The 21,925-nt window shown below is 42.0% G+C and overlaps 1 protein-coding gene across 4 annotated transcripts in view; it reads left to right on the top strand.

Moving 5' to 3' along the window:
• The window catches only part of MID1 (midline 1), a 170,980-nt gene that overhangs the window by 97,005 nt on the left and 52,050 nt on the right, over positions 1 to 21,925 (top strand). For all 4 annotated transcript variants that reach the window (XM_088451675.1, XM_088451674.1, XM_088451677.1 and 1 more), the window contains 2 exons: positions 11,159 to 11,266; positions 15,938 to 16,086. In XM_088451675.1, coding sequence (XP_088307801.1) covers positions 11,159 to 11,266; positions 15,938 to 16,086 — 257 coding nt within the window. The remainder of the gene's footprint in view (positions 1 to 11,158; positions 11,267 to 15,937; positions 16,087 to 21,925) is intronic.

The following is a 21,925-nucleotide window of genomic DNA, read 5'->3' as shown; positions in this document are numbered from 1 at the left end:
TTGAATATTTTAATAGCTCATTATAAAGTACTGAAATAATGGTTTTGTTTGTCTTTTTGGCATTTTTCCCAGAAATAAGGATCCAGAGCCACCAGCATTTTGGGCCTTAACTCCCCAGCCTACCACCCAAGTGTCTTATTGAGTAGTTCCTTAGCGATTTGGTTCCAGGTCAATGTATAAAACTAACTCCATATACACTGCATGAGTTGTCTTTATTGGCTTTTCGGATTTAAATCTAACAGTCTATGAAACAAAAAAATACCACAAATTGCAACAGACTTTTGGATAAAATATGTAATTTGAGGCTGTTTTTAGTGTAGTTTTTATTGTGTAGTGTACAATTTCTTCATGCCATGTTTAAGTATTCAACTACTAATAAAGGTGACCTGCATTTTAAAGTATATAAACACCTCTTGACCTTTTCTGTAATAGTTCTCTTATGGTAATAATGTTTAATAGCCAAAATGGATTCAGTTTGATCAGACATGCCTCGGAGTCATCTCATGCACATAAACACTGTATGATGATTGAATTACACCCGAGCAATGAATTAAATTATGTTCCACTGCAACCTGCAGTCCTGTTTAGACAAAGTGTAATGTGTTCTGGGAGACGTCTTATTAATAAATGCATGGATGTATTCATTTTATTTTTCTTATTTTGTTATATTGTATCTTGCAATATGAAATTTATAGTAAATACATATTATAAATAGTACCACTTCTATTTCATATATTTCTTGTACATAATTAAATTTTTTCAGCTTAGAATGTTTTTGTTACTTGTGATTTAATCATATAACTCTGTGGCCAAAATTCAACTCTCCTCTTTATGGACCAGCTGCTCCTCTATAGCCACAATTGACTCTTATTCTAAGTAATATCTTTGTAATAGGCTCATTCCACAAGCAGCTATGTGCAGAACAACCCATGGAAACTGTGCAGCGCTGATAGAGATATTTAGAAAATGTATTACATAAAATAATGTCTACAGATGTAATGGGCTTGTTTATCAGTAAAACAACATTATTAGAAACCGCTATCATTTAATATGCAGGCTCAAGCCGCGTACACACTAGACAATATTTTGAACGATAATGATATCATTATCATTCAATCGTTCAAAATATCGGCTAGTGTGTTTGTGAATAACGACCAGCGACTCGCGTACCCGCTGGTCGTTTGCGATAACCCCAGTCGGCTGTACATGCAGCCCTATCTGGGGTTATCGTGAGTGATGCTATGCTTATGAATGCAGCATGGCCCCGCACCAAGACCCCCCCGCCGCCGCCATCCATCGCTGGTCGGCATCGGCAATGCCGGAACCCCGTCAAGCCCGCCGATGACTATATTGCTGCATACACACAGCGTGTAGTGTGTATGCAGCTTAAGTTTACATCTATACTAATATTATAAGAACATGGTGTCTGTTGGTTTGTTCCAGGTTGGCACAAAAACTGCTGAACCGGTTTTCATGAAATCTGCTTGTAGTGGAAACTCCTAGAAATAACCTGCACTTTGTTTCATCCATTTCTGTCAAGTTAAATCTGAGCAATAACAAAAAACAAAAAATGATTAATATCATCAATGCAAGAGATAGGTGTGGCACCATGCGCGTGGCTGGTAAGGGGTTCGGGGAGAGGTGCTTTGGACCCGTGTTCATTTGAATAGGATGGGCTACACTGCAGTCTGTGCAGAGGGGCACACAGTGAGTGCTGCTGCCACCACTCTGTATAGCGCTGCTGGTCACATGGGCCACTCCTGAGACAGGGCCCCTATGCAAAGCAATTTAAAAAAATGGTTGGCAGGAGCGATTTCATCTTGGGGGAAGCCGTGGGCAACAGCTAGTCAATTATAGTCAGTTAAGGAAACACAGCACCTCCAGTAAATTACCCCTGATCTCCTCCACCCAACAAGCTGACTCAATGTTCAGGTATTTTTAATTTGACATTTGCTCCTTAAAAAAAAAAAAAAAAAAACAACTGATTGGACAAGAACAGGCTGCACCAATCAGTAGATACAAATAAAAGAGGGAAACACTGGTGGGTAATCATATGTGTGGGCAGAATTGGCAATGTAGGTGGTTGCAAAGCGTCAGCAATCAGACAGCACTTGTGGACATTGCCAGCTATTGAATACCCCTGTATGTTGTTATCCATGCATTCAGCACATACGGTACATTGCCCTAACCCACTGCCAAAATATGGCACAGATGTAATTTAAATAGTTTTTACATATTTATTTGTATTTAGTTTGTGACATTGCTGTTTGTTTTAGGGATTTGGCTAAAAATATGAGTCCTTAAGTCAGTGAGAGCTCAGAGGATTAGTAAATATTCCTGATTCAACCCTGCATAGAAACAACGTTCTTTGTTGTGTAGGTAAAATCTGCTCTTAATACATTGTTAATATCAAGTCGCAGTAGTTCAAGCATTCCCTTTGATGTGTAGTAGCAGAGCGTACAGACTCCTGCTCAGTTTTATGTTACAGAAATAAACATGTGGGTTTGTTCTGACATGACACTACCCCAAGGACATGGCCCGTTTTGTAACAATTACCTGAGATCCTGCTTTGCAGTCAGACCTCTTTGATAAGCGATGGGAGAAAAATCAGATGCTTACTCAGGCTGATCAGTGCTTTCTTGAACTGGTTTGAGTTAGTGAGTGTGTAGATTTGCGGTTGTTAATGTACGTTTTACATTTGTAGATGATGTCTATGTTTGACTTTTAGAGAAATTGTACATCACGCAGTACAATTCATTTCCTACTTGTTGGAGCTCTAATAGGTGATATAGAGCATAAGGCAAATATCATTTTAATTTTTATTTTTCAAAACTATTCTTTGATAACCCTTAAAAAAAGAACATTTTGTTTGAATGAGACTAATAGAATGTTATAATTAACAGTGTGACATATACTGAACTATGGGAACTTCGGTGTTTTAAATACCTACCAGATTACTTGTTGGTCGCTATAAAAAGGAATTACAGCCACAAGATATTCAATCATTGGTATGAGCAAAAATACAGAACATTGTGGCCAATGAAAAAGTACTCTGCTCCCAGGGCTGACAAATTATTATAAAGAATGGAAGGACACCTTTGTGGGCTTTGCAGTTTATACAGTATACAGGAGAACCTCTCGTGGAAATGGGATTTGCGAGAGATTAAACTGAGAGATTAGAATGGCATCAGGACAGGAGCTCAAATATGGTAACTTTGGGTATCTCAATAAGCTCTTATAGGAATGTTATTTACTCAAATGCATGTGTTTGAGTTCGGTAACAGTCACAGATATGTACTCTCAAGATGCAGGAACCTGTAAGCACTAGATATGGCTGAGATATGACTTCTTCCTGGGGAAACATTTGTTCCTGCATATCACATTGCCTCTTGCACTAAATGAAGGCTGTCTCAAGGCCCTCATTAAGTGAATCCCTGTATGCCCAGTCAAGTAGTTGGCAGGTTAATGGTTTATTCTAGCAATTTTACCTGTTTATTTTGTATACGTTCATTCATGTGAACCAAGCCAATTTCGCTCATAATTGATGTTGGGCACAACTGTTCTGTAAACAGGATTATTATATACATGCATGTGTGAAAAGAAGTATATGTATGAGACATTCCAAATAACACACCCTCCACCTCCCCCTTCCTGCTAAATTTCCCTAAGCAATAATTGTCAGACTGCAGACTGACCTATATTCTGACTGCTGAGAAGTGCAGGTGTTGTGCTATGGGTTGAAATTATGCTGGGAACCAGGAAATAGGTTTTTTTTCTCTCAGGACAAAGAGAGGAACCCATCAAAGCTGTTTTTTCAGACATTGTAATTCACGTGATAAAACTCCTTTTTGTTTTATTGTAATAAATACATAACTTTTTAGATCTTCAATTTCTTTAGGGAATACACTACTTTTTTTATCATTCCGTAAAATGCATACTAATATTTGTTTTAGTGTCTTTATTAAATAAAAATACAATGTAGTCCTGTCCTGTAAAAACTTCACAGATGCAAAATCCACAAACACTGCGTTTGTATTAATAGACCCAGGCGATGTACTGACAGTGTTCAGTCTCTGTTACTACGGCATCATTCATTTACTTTTGGATTCATATCTGTAGCATAAGGATTAATGGTTTCAGTGTCTATGGTGGATAATTTCCTATTGAAACAAATGCAGGTTTTCGTCCCATCCCACCCTTAGGCAAGGCTTTCAAATCCATGGGACTACTTTGGAATGTACCGAAATCCTTTCCTGTGCAGATGCTATTTTAAGAATGTTAACAATTTTTGGAAGTTAGGGAACAATATGAAACAATAGATATGTATGCTGAATTTTTTTCATTTTTTTTTTCTAAAGGAAAACATATGTACAATAGTAACACTGGAAATTTCAGATCTAGCATTGACAGAAATTATTTGGTCACCTTAATTTAAAGCCAAAGACAATACTGGTTTATACATTGTAAAAAACACCCTTTAGCATTCACAAATGTATCTGTAAAAATTCCCATGTTAAACCTCACTGCAAGCCATTATCCTCTGTACCCACTGTGCATTCATGTTATTCACCTGATCTCTGAACAAGTGAAGGAACTTCGCCAAGTGAATAGATAACAATGTGCATCTAGCCTACTGTGCTGTACATATAGCTCAGCCAATTACTTCTCACACTCTCTGTCAGAGAACATCAGCTGACCTAAATTTTTATCTTTGAAAGATCGGTTCTGCTGGATCCAAATAAGATTTTGACCTGTCAGGATAGAATCACATATGGCGTAATGGTCAGCCAGTTTATAAAATACTGTATGGCCAAGGTGGCTAAAGAAAAGTGCATTTGTGCGACAGGTTTTACATATATAATTAGCCATTTATAAAAGACAAGCTAGTATTGTAAGTTTATCTGGCATTTGAATAGTAAACTACTGCTGGCTTTTGATGTCTACATTAAACAATCAATGAGCAAATGCCCAGAGTTTTGCATTTTGCTTGGCAGGAAGTTTGCTAATTATAACTCATTGTGCCATGCTATTTATATATATATATATATATATATATTACATTTTTGCTGTCTCTCAGTGAGCTTTATGGTTTCTTTGTGTAGTCTGAGATGCTGTCATACAAATGTTTGTATGTTTTAGTACATTTCTGTTTTAGGTCACCCATGGCTTCAAAAGCAATATGGCTCTAGATGTAAACATGTCACATTACACAACCATGTCTCGGTGACACAAGTGCTCAGTGTGGCAGCTACAAGTGAGACTTTTGCAGCGACGATATTTATAAGCCAAGAAAGTGATTATAAACTTATGACAATATACAGCACTGTCTTACTGGCTTTTTGTACAGTGAAAGTGTGCCTTTTTTGTTGTTGATCTACACTTAGTAAATTGCTCTATAAATATCTTAGACGCCACTTTTAGATAGCGATGAGCGAAAACTTGACAAAGTGTTCTGTTAAATATTCACTTTCTGCAATAATTGGCCATGAAATTTCATGTTTCACCAGCAGAATTTGGCCCAGTCCTACCCCAGCTAAACCACACTGCTGAAGTATTTTGCCACTCATTTGTTTATCTGTAGAAACAACCTGATAACAGCACAGGGAAATGCTTGAGGATGGTTCCAGTTCAGAATGTACATACAGTTCTTTAAACAATACATGTAGAGAGTAACTGAGTTTCCCATTCATAAACTTGTCTAGACAAAGAATTAGTTTTCATTCTATGTACATTCGGCAAAGGTAGAAATCCTCTTTAAATACACTAAAGCTGGGTACACACTGACAGATATATTGGCCGATCAATTGATCGGCCAATATATCTGGTGCCTGTCGGCCAGTGTGTACCAGTGATATGTCTGTGAATGGCATCTTTCAGACATATCGCGATGGCTGTGCTGCACAGCCAATGGACAGATATATCTGCAGACATGTCTATCCATTGGCAAGTGTGTGCGGGCGGTCTGCTGACTGCCTGTACACAGGCAGCAGGAGCCACTACCAGCGGGACCCATGGCTGCCTGGAAGATGATGGTCGTTCAGTGTACAACCATCATCTACAGATATATCTGCAGATCACTCTATCTGCAGATATATCTGCTAGGTGTGTACACACCTTTAGGTGTCCTCTTACTAAACTGAATTGTCAGTGTATTGCAGCAAAACCCCAATACAGAGCAATGATATCAGCTAGAGATTACCCGATAACATTCTATACCTTCTGCTCAGTGAGGAATTGGACCAGAGATAGGCTATTGCTCAAACACCACTGCTTAAATAGATAGTAGGAATTTAGTTAAATCACGCATTTCATTACTTTCTTTGGGAGCATGTCCTGTTGTCACAAGTAAGAGTTTAACAGGACCAATTCTGATAAAGGTAGTTCTCCCTGCAAATTATTTTATCAGTCACAGTGCTATCCAAGCTGGGCTTATTATTAGGGTAACAGAGGAACCAGCACCAATGGTCTGCATGTGACTTCTACCTCCCTTAAGGGAAGGAGAGAGGCCCAGAAAATGGAGTGACCGTCTACTACCAGCCTGCATTGAAAGGTTCTGAAGGGTGTAGATAATGCGTGATTTGGACCCCTTCCACTGTATAATGGTTAAGCACCAATTTTACCCACCTCATAACAACCTTGTCCTCTGTAGGTTTTTGGGGGTAGGGGGGGTAAGGTGCGCTCTTCCTGCTAGTAGTGGTGATGGTGATGACTTGTGTGTGTTTGTGAGTGGTGTTAATTAGAATGTTTCTTCTGGTGGTGTTTTGTGAGTGAGGAGGGTGTGATTGGGTATGGAGTGTAGTTTGGAGTAATGTGAAAAGGGGAATGGAATAGGATCAAAATGAGGCCAGCGAGACACAGTAATTTGGGGCAAAATCTTTTATTGAGTAGTCACAGTGCTGCTCTGTTAAGATCCCGGGCAGGTGGGTGGGGTTCAGTGATGAGTGGTGATGAGCCTGGGGAGGTAGGTGGACCCTTTTAGGGGGCTCCTTCCCGTGCGGTTCAGTGACCTTGCACGTCACCCCTGCTGGACCGACAGTCTAGGAAGCCTCGGGGGGTGGGGGGTTTGCAGAGTGGGTTGGAACACCTGTGCGGCATCCCGCGTGTTGGTGTGAGTCTTGGCAGTACTTACCTACCGGTAGGTTTTTTGTTATGGTGATGTAGGTCGACGTTGCGGCCGTTGCAGATAGGTTGGAAGCTGCAGGTTTGTTGGTGAGCTGGATCAGCGTGTTGCTGGTGTGCTGCAGGTGCACGGCTGTTCTGATTGGTCTGCGGAGGTCAGCGACCGGAGTATGTAGCTGAAGTTGGCTCTTGGTCGTGCCGCTGGTGGTGCGGAGCCAGAGGTGTGGATAGGTGAGCCGCTGGGAGGCTTGGTTGCAGCGTGTGTGCTGGGACCACCCCTGGGGGGTGGTCTGCCCGGGATACTAATTCAAAAAAAGCCAGGGAGGAGGGGGGATGTGGAAAGTGTAACCGGGATGGAGCTGGTCACTGGCGATGTTGGCTGGGCGGACTTGCGGCCGGATGTGTGGGATGCTCTTATCACTGACGGTCCCTCGTGGAAATGGGGATCGACGGTGGAGACACCCCTGGCCAGGAGTGAGTTGCTGAGCATGCCTGGGAGCAGGGGGGGATGGAGGCTGGTCCGGGGTGGAGCCGGTCACTGGAGGTGTGAGCGGTGTGGACCAGCAGGCGGGTGGGCTGAGAGCTTTCTGCACTTGTGGTCCCTGGTGGGGATGGGGATCTTTAGTGGAGGTCAGCCTGGATCGGTGTCGGGTTTGATGTGAGGGTCTCCAACGCGTTTCGGCACAGGTGCCTTCTTCAAGGAGGTGTGGGTTTTTGTTTACATAGCATGTTGAATCAAGATAGAGTACTGAAGATGAGGGGTTTTGCTGGGTGGGAAATGCACAATTGGCGCGAGGACTACATTGACTGAAAAAAAGGATTTTTGTTTTTATAGACAATATTTTTAAATAAAAAGTTGAGGACAGGCATGTACTGTGGTCCGTTAAACTTTTTTTATGAAGAATGGAAAATGTCTCATTGACCCAATTGTTTATCGTACAGAAACGTGTTGATTTCTCTAGAGGTCCCTGAAATGCCTTTCAGAGCACCTGTGAGGGCTGGCACAGAAGAGCAGAAAATTGGAAGATCAAGTGGGGCTTTGGTGGGTTCATGTACAGCTCCCTGAACGTGCTTATAATAGCAATGTGGTGTCTCCTGTACCATATGGTATGGCATCACCAGGCTCCTGTTTATGCCGTTCACCATAGCTGCCGCACCTCCTACCATGGCTTTAGTTTTACCCATGGTTTTCACTATAACTGTAACCCCATACTGCAGGTATACATATTACAGTGATTATTAGCCAGTCTGGCTAGTACTAGGGCAGGTTATACTGGTTCTAGTAACACATTTATACAGATGAAAGCTGGACGCAGAGATTTGTTAGTCACTTGCTAGTATTTTGTACATATGAACATAGGGCCTGATTCAGACACGCTCGCGAGCGCACAGTGCTCGCGAGCGGTTCGATGGTCCCCCACTGCGCATGCGCACGCCGAAGACTGCTCCGGCTAGCGCATGCGCGAGCCCAAGCGAGCGACGACAGCTCCATCGCTCCTGGGCTCACTACAAGACGGGGCGGCTGTCGATATTGATTGACAGCTCGCCCCGTTTTGTAGGGGGGGGGGGTTGCTGTGCAAACGGAGGCACAGCAACCCCCCCCTCCCTGTTTGGGGGCGGCCCTACTGACATCACCAGTGTCAGTAGTGAGCTTACGGCTCTATTAGAGCAGGAAGCTCACTGGGGCTTGCGGCAGACGAGACCCTACCACAAAGGTCTCGTCGCAAGCCCGATGGTCAAGACCATTGCGACCATCACCTGGCCGCTCGCAAAAGCTGTGGGTGGTCACCAACAGCTTAGTTAGCGGCCAGGAGGCCGGCTCCAATAAAAAAAAAAACGCCCAGATGCAGAAAGAGCGTCTGGCTCTGTGGGTCATAATACATTATCAAAATCTGTTCCTGTTCCATTTGATAGGCCAACCTTACCACAATACAATACTGTTTTTCCAATCTCCTAAACAAATATGTTGGCTCAAATTGACCATCCATTTGAATTTCCTGGTTGCCTATTAATCTTGTCTTTTCCATTTCTTTAGGTATGTTTGGTTGTTGTGTAGTGGTAGAATCCAGTAACTATTACAAATATGGCAATTTGTGATCCTACTCACAGTGATGTGTTTCATTGTAATATAAGCAGGAAGAGCCTTAGATCATGTGGATAAGAGGGGGTGGGAGCTTTTTTCAATTGATTTTTTTAGATGGTCCCACTCCACTTTCATATATATACGTTGGCACATGTGTCAGGATTTATGAGCCATTATGGCAACATGGAATTTAAAGTTCTTATATTTCCAGATTTCCTGCTCGAATTAAAGATACTGAGACACTTAACAAAAACAAAACATATTTATATTTGATTAGTGTAAAGTGCACATGAGTGTACTGTACAGCTTGGTTGCCATATTTTGTTTCAGCACAGTTTAAATTATTAATCCACTAAATCCTCAAAAGTACACATATCTTGCATGCTAAAGTCTAGGAAAACAAGTTGTCATTTTTACATTCACACCCTGCATAAATAAGTGAGAAGTTGGATGCAGACCTGCAGGCTGGTACGTGCATTCACTTGTATAAATGTAAGCCAGAGATCTGTATATTTTATTCTGTCACAGATGCAGAATCATTTCAAGGAGGCATGTAGTTTGTTTATACTTGTGTATACGTGTGTACTTATGAGCATGTTGTATGTACATTGGTTGTCCCACTTGGTTCACTTGGACACTGTTGCCTTGTTTGGAAAGAAAATAAATTTTTTGGTCTTTGTTTTGTCTTACTCAGATTTTTATCTGTGGTAAATCTTCATGCATCATTAAAATGCAAGTGTATCTGATTTCATGATGTCAGAAACTGGCAGTGCATGTAAAGGCGCACATCCACTAGCAGATATTAATGGACGACTGAACGATAACAACATCGTTATCGTTCAGTCGTCCATTAATCGTGCATGAATCGGGCACTGAAATGTCAGAAACTACCAGTGATGCGCGCTCCCGCTGGTTGTTTCCGACATCAATCATCGCCCTAACATGCCGGTCAATCTGCCGATAATGACAGATTGACCATGTTTGGGGATGATGAAGGGTGCTTACACTGAATGACTAATCATTCAGTGTAGGCACTGCAGGGGATGGGGAACGCCGGTACGATTACGATGTCGTAATCGTACTGTCTTCCCTGGGTCGCGTAGTGGATACACACAGTGGCATAACTACTGCCCCCGCGGTGGCTTGGAGGCGTTGGGTAGCTTGGGGGCGACGGGGCAGTAGTTACGCCACTCAGTGGCGGAACTCCCGTAACTAAGGAGGGTGCAGGGGGTGCGGTCGCACCCCCTGCACCCTCCATCTGCCGGGCGCCCGCTGAGTGTGTTACCAGCGGGCGCCCAGCTCCTATTCAAACCCCCGGCAGCAGCTGCAGGATGGAGCTCCCTCCGTCTTCCGGGTCCCGCAGGGCACTATGGGAGTGACGTCATGACGTCACTCCCATAGTGCCGAGGAGCGGACGCCGGGGACGGGGCTCAGGAGTGAGCTCCGTTTCCGGGTCCCGCAGAGCACTATGGGAGTGACCCTGATGTATTTTCTATATATATATTTAAAATCTGTTGTGAGGGATTTTGAGCTCCGAATTTCATCCACAGAATTAAGTGGAGGACTTTTATTTTTATTTTCTATTTAATAATTTGATTGATCATGTTTCAGATCAGAGTGTATTTTCTATTACAATTTCTATTATCATTGGCTGTCACAAGATTTAGATTCTTGAGCTCCTTCTTTTTATTATCCTTTTCTCTATAGAATAATCACTGTACTCTATTTTAGCCGCAGCCAAGAGTGTTTGTGAATTGACTGCACTATGTGTGTATATGATAATCTATAATGTGGAGATATATTAAATTTGACTAATCCTACTGAGATTATTGCAAACTCTATATACTGAAGAAATAAATTAGTTTTAATAAAAGGATTAACAATTTTATGTTAGATTTGGGGACAGATTTTATTTCTTTTCTCTGTATTATGCTCAATTTTATTCTTTGCTTACAGGTAAATGCATCCCGACAAGAAGCTAAATTAATGGAGGAGAGTGATCAACTCATTGAAATTATTCAGCAGAGAAGACAAATTATTGGGACAAAAATTAAGGAAGGAAAGGTAAATTGATATCCACGTTCTGTGAATACTGTATATTTGTGTACTATGCACATTGTAGATTGATAGATGAAAAAACACATAAAACAATGAAGTACACAATCTAAGCCTTAGGGATTATAATGTCGATAGTGTGAGTGTAATGACTACTTCTACTGATGCCTAATGCTGAGTGCATTATATTCTGCTTCACTGCACATATTGGTTGTATCAGCAATGGGAAATGGACATGCAGATTTGTTTAGAACAGGTTCTTTATTGGTAAGCAGAGAGCTCTCTAAGGGGCATATGTATCATTATTCGCACAATTCGCCTGTAATTTTCACACTTTTAACACCTGTTATCTGTCTCTAAATTAGATTTTTTTCCTGCCATATGCATCAATGTCGAGCTGGCTTAAATGAAAATGCAATAAATTATAGCTTTTGTGATTTTTATGACATTTGACTTTAGACAACATCCTTGCTGTGCAGACCTGGTATGTGATATTCTGTAACCTAAAATGCAATCTTTAAATGTCAGGGCTAGTAGGGCTTTGTGAGAAATTACTCTCTATGAATAAAGTCCAGTTTTGTTTTAATGGTTCACTAAGCTGTCATGCTCCTCTAATTAACTTCAAATAAAAACCCTATTGGCTTATCGCTGATGTAAAAGTGTTTGAAGAGCAGACTTCCAGGAGGTGAAATGTCACAAGTAGTTTTTTTTTTAATCAAATACCATGTTGGCTTTGATGGAAAATGTGCTCTAGATAGATGAAGTCTTTACATACTTGAAGGGAGTTGTGAGATTTGACCACTGACTCTAGCTCCTACAATTAAATTAATTGTATAGAACTATGGAAATACATTTTGCCAAATGAACTAGTTTATATTATAGTTGTCTTTGTAAGCTATACCTTCAAGAGAGGAGGACTGACAACTTTTAATACGGGTAAATGTGTACAAGCCATGGTAATAGCACACTGTGCTGTGAATGCTATATGACTAAGTTAAAATATTACTACCAAATGCAGCCATGCAATATGTATACACAAGGATTCCTGCAGAGGCAAACACATACGTGGGCATAGCCATCTTGTTGTTTCGGGCAGCAAGTGAAATGACACCTCTGATTTATTAAGCTGGTTACACATAATGCCAATCACTCGGCAGATCAGATAAACGCTACGATCCATGGAGTGTTTATCCGATCAGTGTGACCCCCGTACCGTACACACTGAGCTATTTCTAGCTCAATGTGTACATTCTTTAATGGATCAAAAGGTCAGGCATCTTAAATATTAAACTGCACTTAATGCATAATTCGCCGTTCTGCCGACACCAATCTGATCAGCGATCAAAAATGCAGATTCGTGGCGTTGTATTTCTCCGATCCCCCGGCGTCGGCAGATGGGGAATTGGCCGATAGTGGCTCGATGTATGGGCCCTCTAAGATGTGACCTACCGATCTGATTATTCCAAAGCTGCCACAGTTCTCCATCTGCTATTCTGGTATCAGGTAAACAGTTACTGTGTTGTATGGTGTACATACATCATTTATCTGCCAATTGTCTTCTAGTTGCTTTCATGATTTTCAGGTTTTGGCCTTTTCAGCACATATTTTTTTTGCAAGTACATATGGGCATGGAAAGATTAATTTTCCATCTCCTTTTATAATATACTTGATATGTGTTATGTAACTTTAATGCAACCTCAAAATGAATCACAATGTCTTTGCCAAAGCCCTGTACAATCCCTAGTGTACAAGTACGTAACTTTCTCTCCTGCCACATATTTATCTCCAGCTGTGCTATCCTGCTCTAACCCATGTTTATTTGGTCCCCTGGCTCATGCATACACCACATCATGAGCTGTTCATGGACTCATCAGCATCTGACCCAGGATGCTGGCTGTGGTTTGCCGACTAGGGGCTGAATGTGAAAATGGATGAAATTGTTGAGTTATGAGGCACAATAAGATTTGGCTTGGCCTGCAGGATGGATCATTTATTCACATATCAGCAATGTCAGGCTTGGCAGTACATGAGTTTGCAGGCCCAAGAATCAGGGTGGGAATGAATAAATACAACATATTTAGAAGAGCGACAAGTTTAATCAGTTAAGTCCTGATGATTGATTTTTTTTTTCTTTTTGTTCCTTCATGAAGAAAGCTATGTTGAAGCAGTTTCAAGTCTATTGCAGAGTAGAGCTACTTTTACTGAGTCAGACACCTTTGGTTGTCATATTGTTTTCCGCTTGTGTCACAGCAACAGTAAAAACACAGCTGTAGGGTGACGGGTAGCCGCATATTAAAGGCACATTTATGGATTTAGGAATAAGCTAATTCCTTTGTTTTCTGTTTATCCAGAGACCATGTTGCCTTATTTAAAGAATGAAGACTGCAAATCACTGGCATTGGTCATATTTGCCATATCAGCATAATATTTAAACATATTCTTGTGTCATATATATATATATATATATATATATTTGCATGGAATAATTTGAGCAGAATTCAATGTGTTTTTTTTAAATGGTAACCTCTACTACTACTATCATTTATTAAAGCACCTCCTCCTATCAGAAGACCCTTCGTAAAACACTGAAACATAGATGATGTAACCCATAGCAACAGAAGTGAACTCTACTACAACTATAACAATCTGATGTGTATACTGCTAAATATAAATAAAAATGACAGGTACATATTAGTAAATATTAAAATGTAAATCTAAAGCTGCATACAAACGGTACGATCTGCACAACCAACGATATCGCTGAACGATTTTCCTTGAACTTTTCTGTAGTGCAGGCCAAACGATATTGGGTGTACACACTGAAAGATATCTATGATAGATATCTTTCAGTGGTCATCCTGCCACATCTCTGAACATGCAAATCTAGATGAAATCGTCCAAGATGGCCTGCATGTACAGACGACCATAGATATCGTCCATGCAGTCGTTCTCTGCATAAAAATGAACAATATGAACGATTTATCGTTGAATGATATAGTTATCGTTCATAGATATTGTACCGTGTGTACGCAACTTAAGGGTAGTTTTAAAATATTTGAATGCATAGGAGTACGGAGCGTCAGTGGCGTATCTATAATGGGTGCAGTGTGTGCGGGGCACACGGGCCCCCAGTCCAGGCGGGTCCCGCACCGCACACCCTGCACCCATATTAGTTTAAACTTACCTGTCCGTGGTCCCGTGTCGGGTGTCAGCGCTGCTCAGAACACCGGAAAATGGCCACCGCAGCCATTTTTCCGGTGTTCTGCCTATGTGCAGTAGACTCCAGGCACACTCTAGTGCCCAGAGTCTACTGTGCATGCACAGAATGCCGGAAAATGGCCACCGCAGCCATTTTTCCGGTGTTCTGCCTATGTGCAGTAGACTCCAGGCACACTCCAGTGCCCAGAGTCTACTGTGCCAGCACAGAATGCCGGAAAATGGCCACCGCAGCCTTTTTTCTGGCATTCTGCGCATGCGCAGTAGACTTCGGGCACACATAGTGCGTCAGTCGGCTGCCGGCAACTGGGGAGAGAGGAGAGGGCCCCGCATGGGGAGTGCACACGAACCCCCTCCTCTCTTAAGACGCCCTTTTGGAGCGTTGTAGTATAAATTACACATGTTAGGGGGCACTTACATAAATAAATAAAAAGCCTCCTTATTCGCTTGCAGCAATTGTGGTTATCAAATTTTTCTTTATCATACCAAAGCAACAGGTCAGGAAATGACGCGAATTGCAGAGGGGAACGGGCCAGCTGTGCTTGTTTTGGCTCTAGTGGTTTTTGGAAAGATTGGCATTATATAGACAACAGGCTTTTCTGCTTAGCACTTAACTTCTAATTACTCTTATGCACATGAGAAATGTAGCTCGGCCTTGAAAAAGGCCTGTGAGGCGATCAGTCACCTATTCTTTATTACATAGAAATGTATTTCACAGCATCATAAGGAACATTTTCCAGCAGTTAAGTATGAAATGAATTACAGCCAGACTGTCACTTGGTAGAGAACGCCCACTCAGCCCGGAGTACTGGAGTCAGTGTGAGGGCACTTTGTGCAAGGCTCCCCAAATGACTTATTAATCAAGAATTAGCTAAACAAATGACCTAATACTCAGTGGTTTAAGAAGACTTACTATGTGCAATTTGTAAATCACTTATTACAGAGATTTCCATATATTTCCAGTATGCTCTACTTACCTACTTATTCTTTTATATTTTTAAAGGTATATATTGTCTTCTGGATTGTTTTGAATGCTATTGGTACCACTGTTTACATAATTTATTGTATTTTACTTGGTAATTATGACTTAGTATATATTATTAGCACAGTCCAGACACAGACATTTATGTATATGACATTTCATTAAAGCACTATATTGTGTAGTGTAACTTTACCATTTACATGTCTTGTTATAAACCAGGCGCATATTGTACTGTTCTCTCCTAACATCATCCTAGCTCATATACAATTGTTATCTTCTGAAATAAACCTGGCTCCTTTGCTACCCTTGTAGAGCTCTCCGTAACCCGCACAAAATGCATATTATTTCAGGCATATTTTTTACCTTCATATTTTGAGCGAAATGTGTCCAAATCTACGTTAGCCCCTCAGCCTCTAATTAGACGATTATGTATATTATACTGTATGTTTGTTTTAAAAGCACAAATGCATTTTCATTTGAAGGTGGTGAGGCTGAGGAAATTGGCCCAGCAGATCGCCAATTGTAAGCAGTGCATAGAACGCTCCACATCCCTCATTTCCCAGGCAGAGCAGTCTCTGAAGGAGGCAGACCATGCACGCTTCCTGCAGTCAGCCAAGAGCATCACAGAAAGGTAAAGTCATTGCTGATTATCCTGTCTGTTTCTACTTAGCCAAGTAAACAAATGTAAGCTGCCATTTTACATTTAGTCAGAGCATAGTGACACTGGCAGCAGCATGTTGTCTTATGAACGGAACAACTGGAAATGGATTCTCAATGTTTCAGATGGCCCTGAAAAGTAATTTTCTAAATTGAAAGGGAAATTACACTAGGGCAGTGGTTCCTAAAGTGTGCACCGCAGCACCCTGGGGTGCCTTGGGACACTTGCAGGGGTGCCTCAGGTTGGTGGTCCAACACCAAATCAAATTATTTATGGTCAATGTAATATAAATATATGGACAAACAGACGCGCAAACCTGTCCACCACCACATAACTGAGCCTAAGGATAACAGGTCAGCACAATCTACTTTACTAAATTTTTTTCGGAATTTCTCAGTAACAACATTTGGCTCAGGGGTATCGTGAAAACAATACTTATACTCTAGGGCGCCGTGATTCAAAAAAGTTGGGGACCCCCTGCACTATGGGATAAATTTACTAAAGTGAGAGTTTTTAGAAGTGGAGATGTTGCCCATAGCAACCAATCAGATTCTACTTAACATTTAACTAGCACGTTCTAGAAGATAATGGCTAGAATCTGATTGGTTGCTATGGGCAACATCTCCACTTCTAAAAACTCTCACTTTAGTAAATTAACCCCTAGATGTTATTTTAATGTCTTAGGATTCTGGGCCTGATTCAGACCCGCTCGAGAGCGCTCAGCGCTCGTAAGCGGGTCGATGTTGGCCCAGTGCGCATGCGCACGACGGAGCTGGCTCCGTCGTGCGCATGCACGAGACCCGGATAGCAACGGGCAAACCGTCACTCCGGGTCTCGCACAACAGGGGGCATGCTGTCGATGGTGAGTGACAGCACGCCCCCTTTGGTGGGCGTGCCGGGGGCGTGGCTGCCCAGATGGAGGCGTTCACAGGGGAACGCCTACCGTCTGGGGCCGGCCCCACTGACGTCAAAAGTGATGTCACTGGGAGTGCTTTCGGCTCTGTTTGAGCCGAAAGCACTCCAGGGCTTGCGGCAACGAGACCCTACCACAAGGGTCTCGTCGCAAGCCCGATGGTCGCGATGGTCTTGACCATCGCGACCATCTTCCTGCCCGATCGCTATAGCTGTGGGTGGTCACCCACAGCTATGCGAGCAGGCAGTAGGCCGTTTAAAAAAAAAATAGCCCGGCCCTGATTCAGAGCAAGTGCTCTGTCAGAGCGTCCGGCTCTGAATCAGGGCCACTGTTTGGTATAAAATTGTTATGTTTGTTTATCCTAAATATAAGACGAAGGGTCCTATTCATGTACATTATAAAATGGCTACCAAACAATATCACTATATATCGTATCATATTGATGCTATATATAGTAATGTTTTGTAGCTATTCAGTATTACTTACCTGTCCGGCAACCTCCACCGATAAATGGTCCCTCCGTGATCACGGCAAGCAGTGTGAAGACTGACATATTGGAAGTCTTCCCACTGTGCATTCGTCGGCAGTGCAATGCGTTCCAGCATCCACCTACGTCACAGGACGGATGCAGGACACAAGGGCGTGGAGTGTCTGAGAAGTAGCAGTGATATTTACTGCTTTTCTCCCCTTACCGAGGTAAGCTTCAGCTCATTTAGCCATCTCCAGATGACGAAATGAAATGGAGAAGCAAAACGAAACATGACGTGTCTGTTCTTCACTGAATCACTCTGCCCATACTAGTGTATGGGGAAGTGATTCTAGCACTAATCAGGGGCACAGCTAGAGAAATATTAGGACGGTATTCAATTGGGAGCAAGGTTTTCTCTGCAAAAAAATCACGCGGACCTTGCGCTCCCAATACCCGCAATGTTCAATTTAAAAAAAATGCACTATTTACCTCTCCAGTGGTCTTCTCAGCTCCCGGTCATCTTTGCACTGGGGAGGAGGCTGCTGGGAGGGGAGGTGGCTGCTGGGAGATGTAGTTCTCCCTGCTGCTGCTTCTTCCTGGGGGGGGGGGGCTCACACACACACATTGGTTACATAGAACGGCACACATACGCACACACACACAATCACTCACACATACTACACACAGTCACACGACATACTTATACACACCGCTGCTGCAGAAGACTGAGGACCTCAGACCCAGTCACTAAGTTATCGCTTATCGCTGACAGATATTAGAAATATCTGTCAGTTTATAAGCGGTAAACGACGAACGATATTTTTAATGAAAATTAATAGAAACATAAAAAAAATCCACTCCCTGAATGATGTCATGCAATATCGTTCGTCGTATACAAAAATCTGTCATATACATGACAGATATCTGTCACCGCAACCCCAGGAATTTTCAAGGGATAAATCTTTTGTCTTTCATCGTAGAGAAAGATCTACTAATGGATAGGCCCCTTAAGACTGGAAGTGTTATTCTGTCAGGAGTTGGAAGCCATAGCTGATGCAGACTCTTGCCTACCATCTGTTGAATTTTGTTCTCCAAGCAGATGAGAGCTTGATTGAACATTGCATCAGTGTATTGTAACCTTAGCTCAGGATTGACTCGTTTTGCTTCCTAATGAGTGTCTTCACTTATATTTTCTCTAAAGTCAAGCCCAGGTTGACTTAGTAACTATCAGTGCAGGTGCAGTGTGACACTTGATCCCCCGACTCACTGCTCATCCTTTGGAGCTCTGCCTGCCCCCCTCTGGTACATATCAGCCTGTGACTACGCGCCATGTAGACCTCCATGGTCCTGACAAACTACAAACATAGCCAAAAACCGAATCCTGGTCAAAATACACCACCATGCCAAATTTGGTGGAGCTAGGTCCAAGACGCTGGCCAGGCATAAAGGACAGACAGACAGAGACACACACACACTTTCTCACTTATTATATAGATTATTGGGTAATTTTGATTCTTTTTTTTGGAAAGTGTTAAAAATGTTCCATTTAAAGTATATTTAGGAGGTTGAGTGCTGGGCACCTCTGACTAGCTAGATAATTCAGGTGATCTCAGGAAGAGGTACATATGCTGTGTGTCAATCTTTAACACAGTGGATGCCTCCCAATTTGCACCTTCTCTACTCTCTCCAGCTCCTTTAAATAAACCATCACAAATGAAATGTTGTTTTTACATCGAAGTGCATAACTAAGTACTCTTCTGAGCTTAAGGCACACGCTTACTCCATAATGGTCATTACTCTGGATGTATGGTTTAACAGAGTTATGTAGACTATCAACTAAAGTAGGTTTACTCTCTCTAAAAGTTAGTAGATATTGCTATTACAGTGGTGGGCTAGCAGCATTGTAGCCTCACTTTTGAGCAAGTAATGTAATGTGTGATATGTAACCTTTAGAGGGAAGACTCTCATATATGACTCAACCTATGACTACAGATGGAGACACATAGCATACATAACCTAGAATTCTAACTAGATCTGATATTTGTATTAAACTAATTCAGCATAAAATATTATTGTCTGTTTTTATTACATGTTCGAAACTGCTTATGCAAACAGATGATATATGGTCTACTGTTCTCAATGTAATTCTTGCGTATCCCAATTTAATATGCCCCCTATTATTTTGTTCTGTACAGTAGAAATAGAATCTCATTTGTTTTAGGCAGTAATCTTTTTGTAGCCAAGATATTTTGGAGAGTAAAACTTCATATGTGTATTATTTATCAAGAAACATTGCCAGACATTCTAAAGTTGGCCTTTATATCACCAGACTTGGCTCTTTCGCTTCATTTCTTTAAACATGTGATAGAGATATCAGCAGGGGAGATTTAAAATATTTTAAACAGAGGAAACATGAAATTTATGAAGAATGCAAATCTAACCCCATGCCCTTTCTCTTGCATATCCATTCCATGTTTGTAGCTAATGTAAAATGCAAATGAATTATCTTCCTTTTGGTTGACATGGTAAAAAGTCCTAGCGATCTACACCCTGTTAATTTGATTGCATCGAGAATCTGAATGATGGTGAAATTACTTGTACTGGAATTAGGGGACAGTCCACGGAAAAGAGTCTTACCCAGTGGGAATGGATACGGGGCATAAAACAGAGACTTCAGTCAGTTGTGCTGCTTCAACACTGCTTCAACACCTCTGGCCAATCTCTTGTGTTTGGCTCCATCTGTCCATGCCTTAGTCCCCATTTATAGAGTGCTCTGAATGCAAAGCAAAATACCCTCCACAAATTATACATGCTGCTAGCAGTGGCATAACTAGTGTTTTTGGAGTCCAGGGCAAGATGAAAAATGGTGGCCCCCCCGTTTTGTGTGTGCGCCCAAAAAGTGGGCATGGCCACATGCCACAAGGGGTGTGGCCACTGAAAAATGGGGACTTGTCAACATGACAGGCCACCATTTTTTGTCACTCTGGGAACATTCATTTTGATTCCATATGCACCTTAATGCTCCCAGTAGTAGTGCCCCTTATGCAATGCCCCAGTAGTAGTGCCCCTTATGCAATGCCCCAGTAGTAGTGCCCCTTATGCAGTGCCTCCAGTAGTACCCCCTATGCAGTGCCCCCAGTAGTGCCTCCTATGCAGTGCCCCTTATACTGTGCCCCCTTATATGAAGTGCCCCTTATACAGTGCACTTATGCAGTGCCTCCAGTAGTGCCCCTTATGTAGTGCCCCTTATACAGTGCCCCCAATAGTGCCCCTTACATATAAAACACACAGACACAGAAAACACAATACTTACCTGATGTGTCTTATAAATTGCTCTGATACATGTTGGAACGATATATCAGACAATATATTGTATAGTGTGTACCCCAGCTTAAGAATTCTCTTTTATCTTATTTACCTTAATTTCTACTAAATTAGCTTGCAACAACTGTGTTTCCTGAAACTGGTTTGCAATTGCAGACTATTGGTGAAGGGAACATATCCATGCTAATGGTACTTGATTCTGTCATTTTGAGACCATAAAATTGCTGCGGTAGGTTGCGATGGTGATCCCAGGCTGCGACCTCTGTCGCAGCATTGGGATCGCAGATGCAGCAGTAGGTTTCTGTTTCCTACAGACACCTCCTGCTGCATTAGCATTTTAGATGGACAGAATTGCACAGCCGCTTGTGTACTAGTTACTTAGGATTACTAGTGTTTTGGCGTAGCTTAGTTGCAAAGTCTGTGTCACACTAAATGGAGCTGTTTGGTGCAATTTGATGATATTTGTACAGATGTGTCCTCATACACCTAGCCTACTTGCACATTAAACAGCCCTTTTAATCGCGTCATGCCGTGGTGTGACTCGGTAGCGCAGAGCATCTTTTTCTGCGTCTTTTTCCTTCAAACGCATCTTATTCACACAGTGATGTGAATAGCTAGTACAAGCAGCTTCTGCTGATTAAAATGATATGCAGCATGCCTATGTTCTGTGTGTGTCTGCGGGTGTATCTGCATGCTAAACACTACGTTACAGTGTTACAGCCACTGATATCATCGATTCCTGCCTGACAGCCTGCATTCTCATGATTACTGGTTCAGCCCACAAAATGGCTGCCCTTGAAGCGTGTAGAATCCTTGGTAGATCCTGAATCCAATAATTTTACATGAAAACGTTTTTTTTATGTTGCTGCATATAATTTTAATCAGCAGAAGCTGCTTGTGCTAGCTATTCGCATCACTGTGAATTCTTCATCACTGTGTGAATAAGACGCATTTGAAGGTAAAAAGTCACATGAAAGACGGTCCCGCGTTATGTGTGGCGAGACTTGTAGCGCATGGAGGATCAATGTATGTAGACACATCTGAATGTGGACACATCTGTGCACACACTTATACACCACATGAACAAAAGTATGTGACCACTCCTT

Source organism: Taudactylus pleione, unplaced genomic scaffold (assembly GCF_031769625.1).
Source record: "Taudactylus pleione unplaced genomic scaffold, aTauple2 ptg000026l, whole genome shotgun sequence".
In the NCBI taxonomy this organism is placed as follows: Eukaryota; Metazoa; Chordata; class Amphibia; order Anura; family Myobatrachidae; genus Taudactylus; species Taudactylus pleione.
This window is presented reverse-complemented; position numbering and strand designations above follow the sequence as displayed.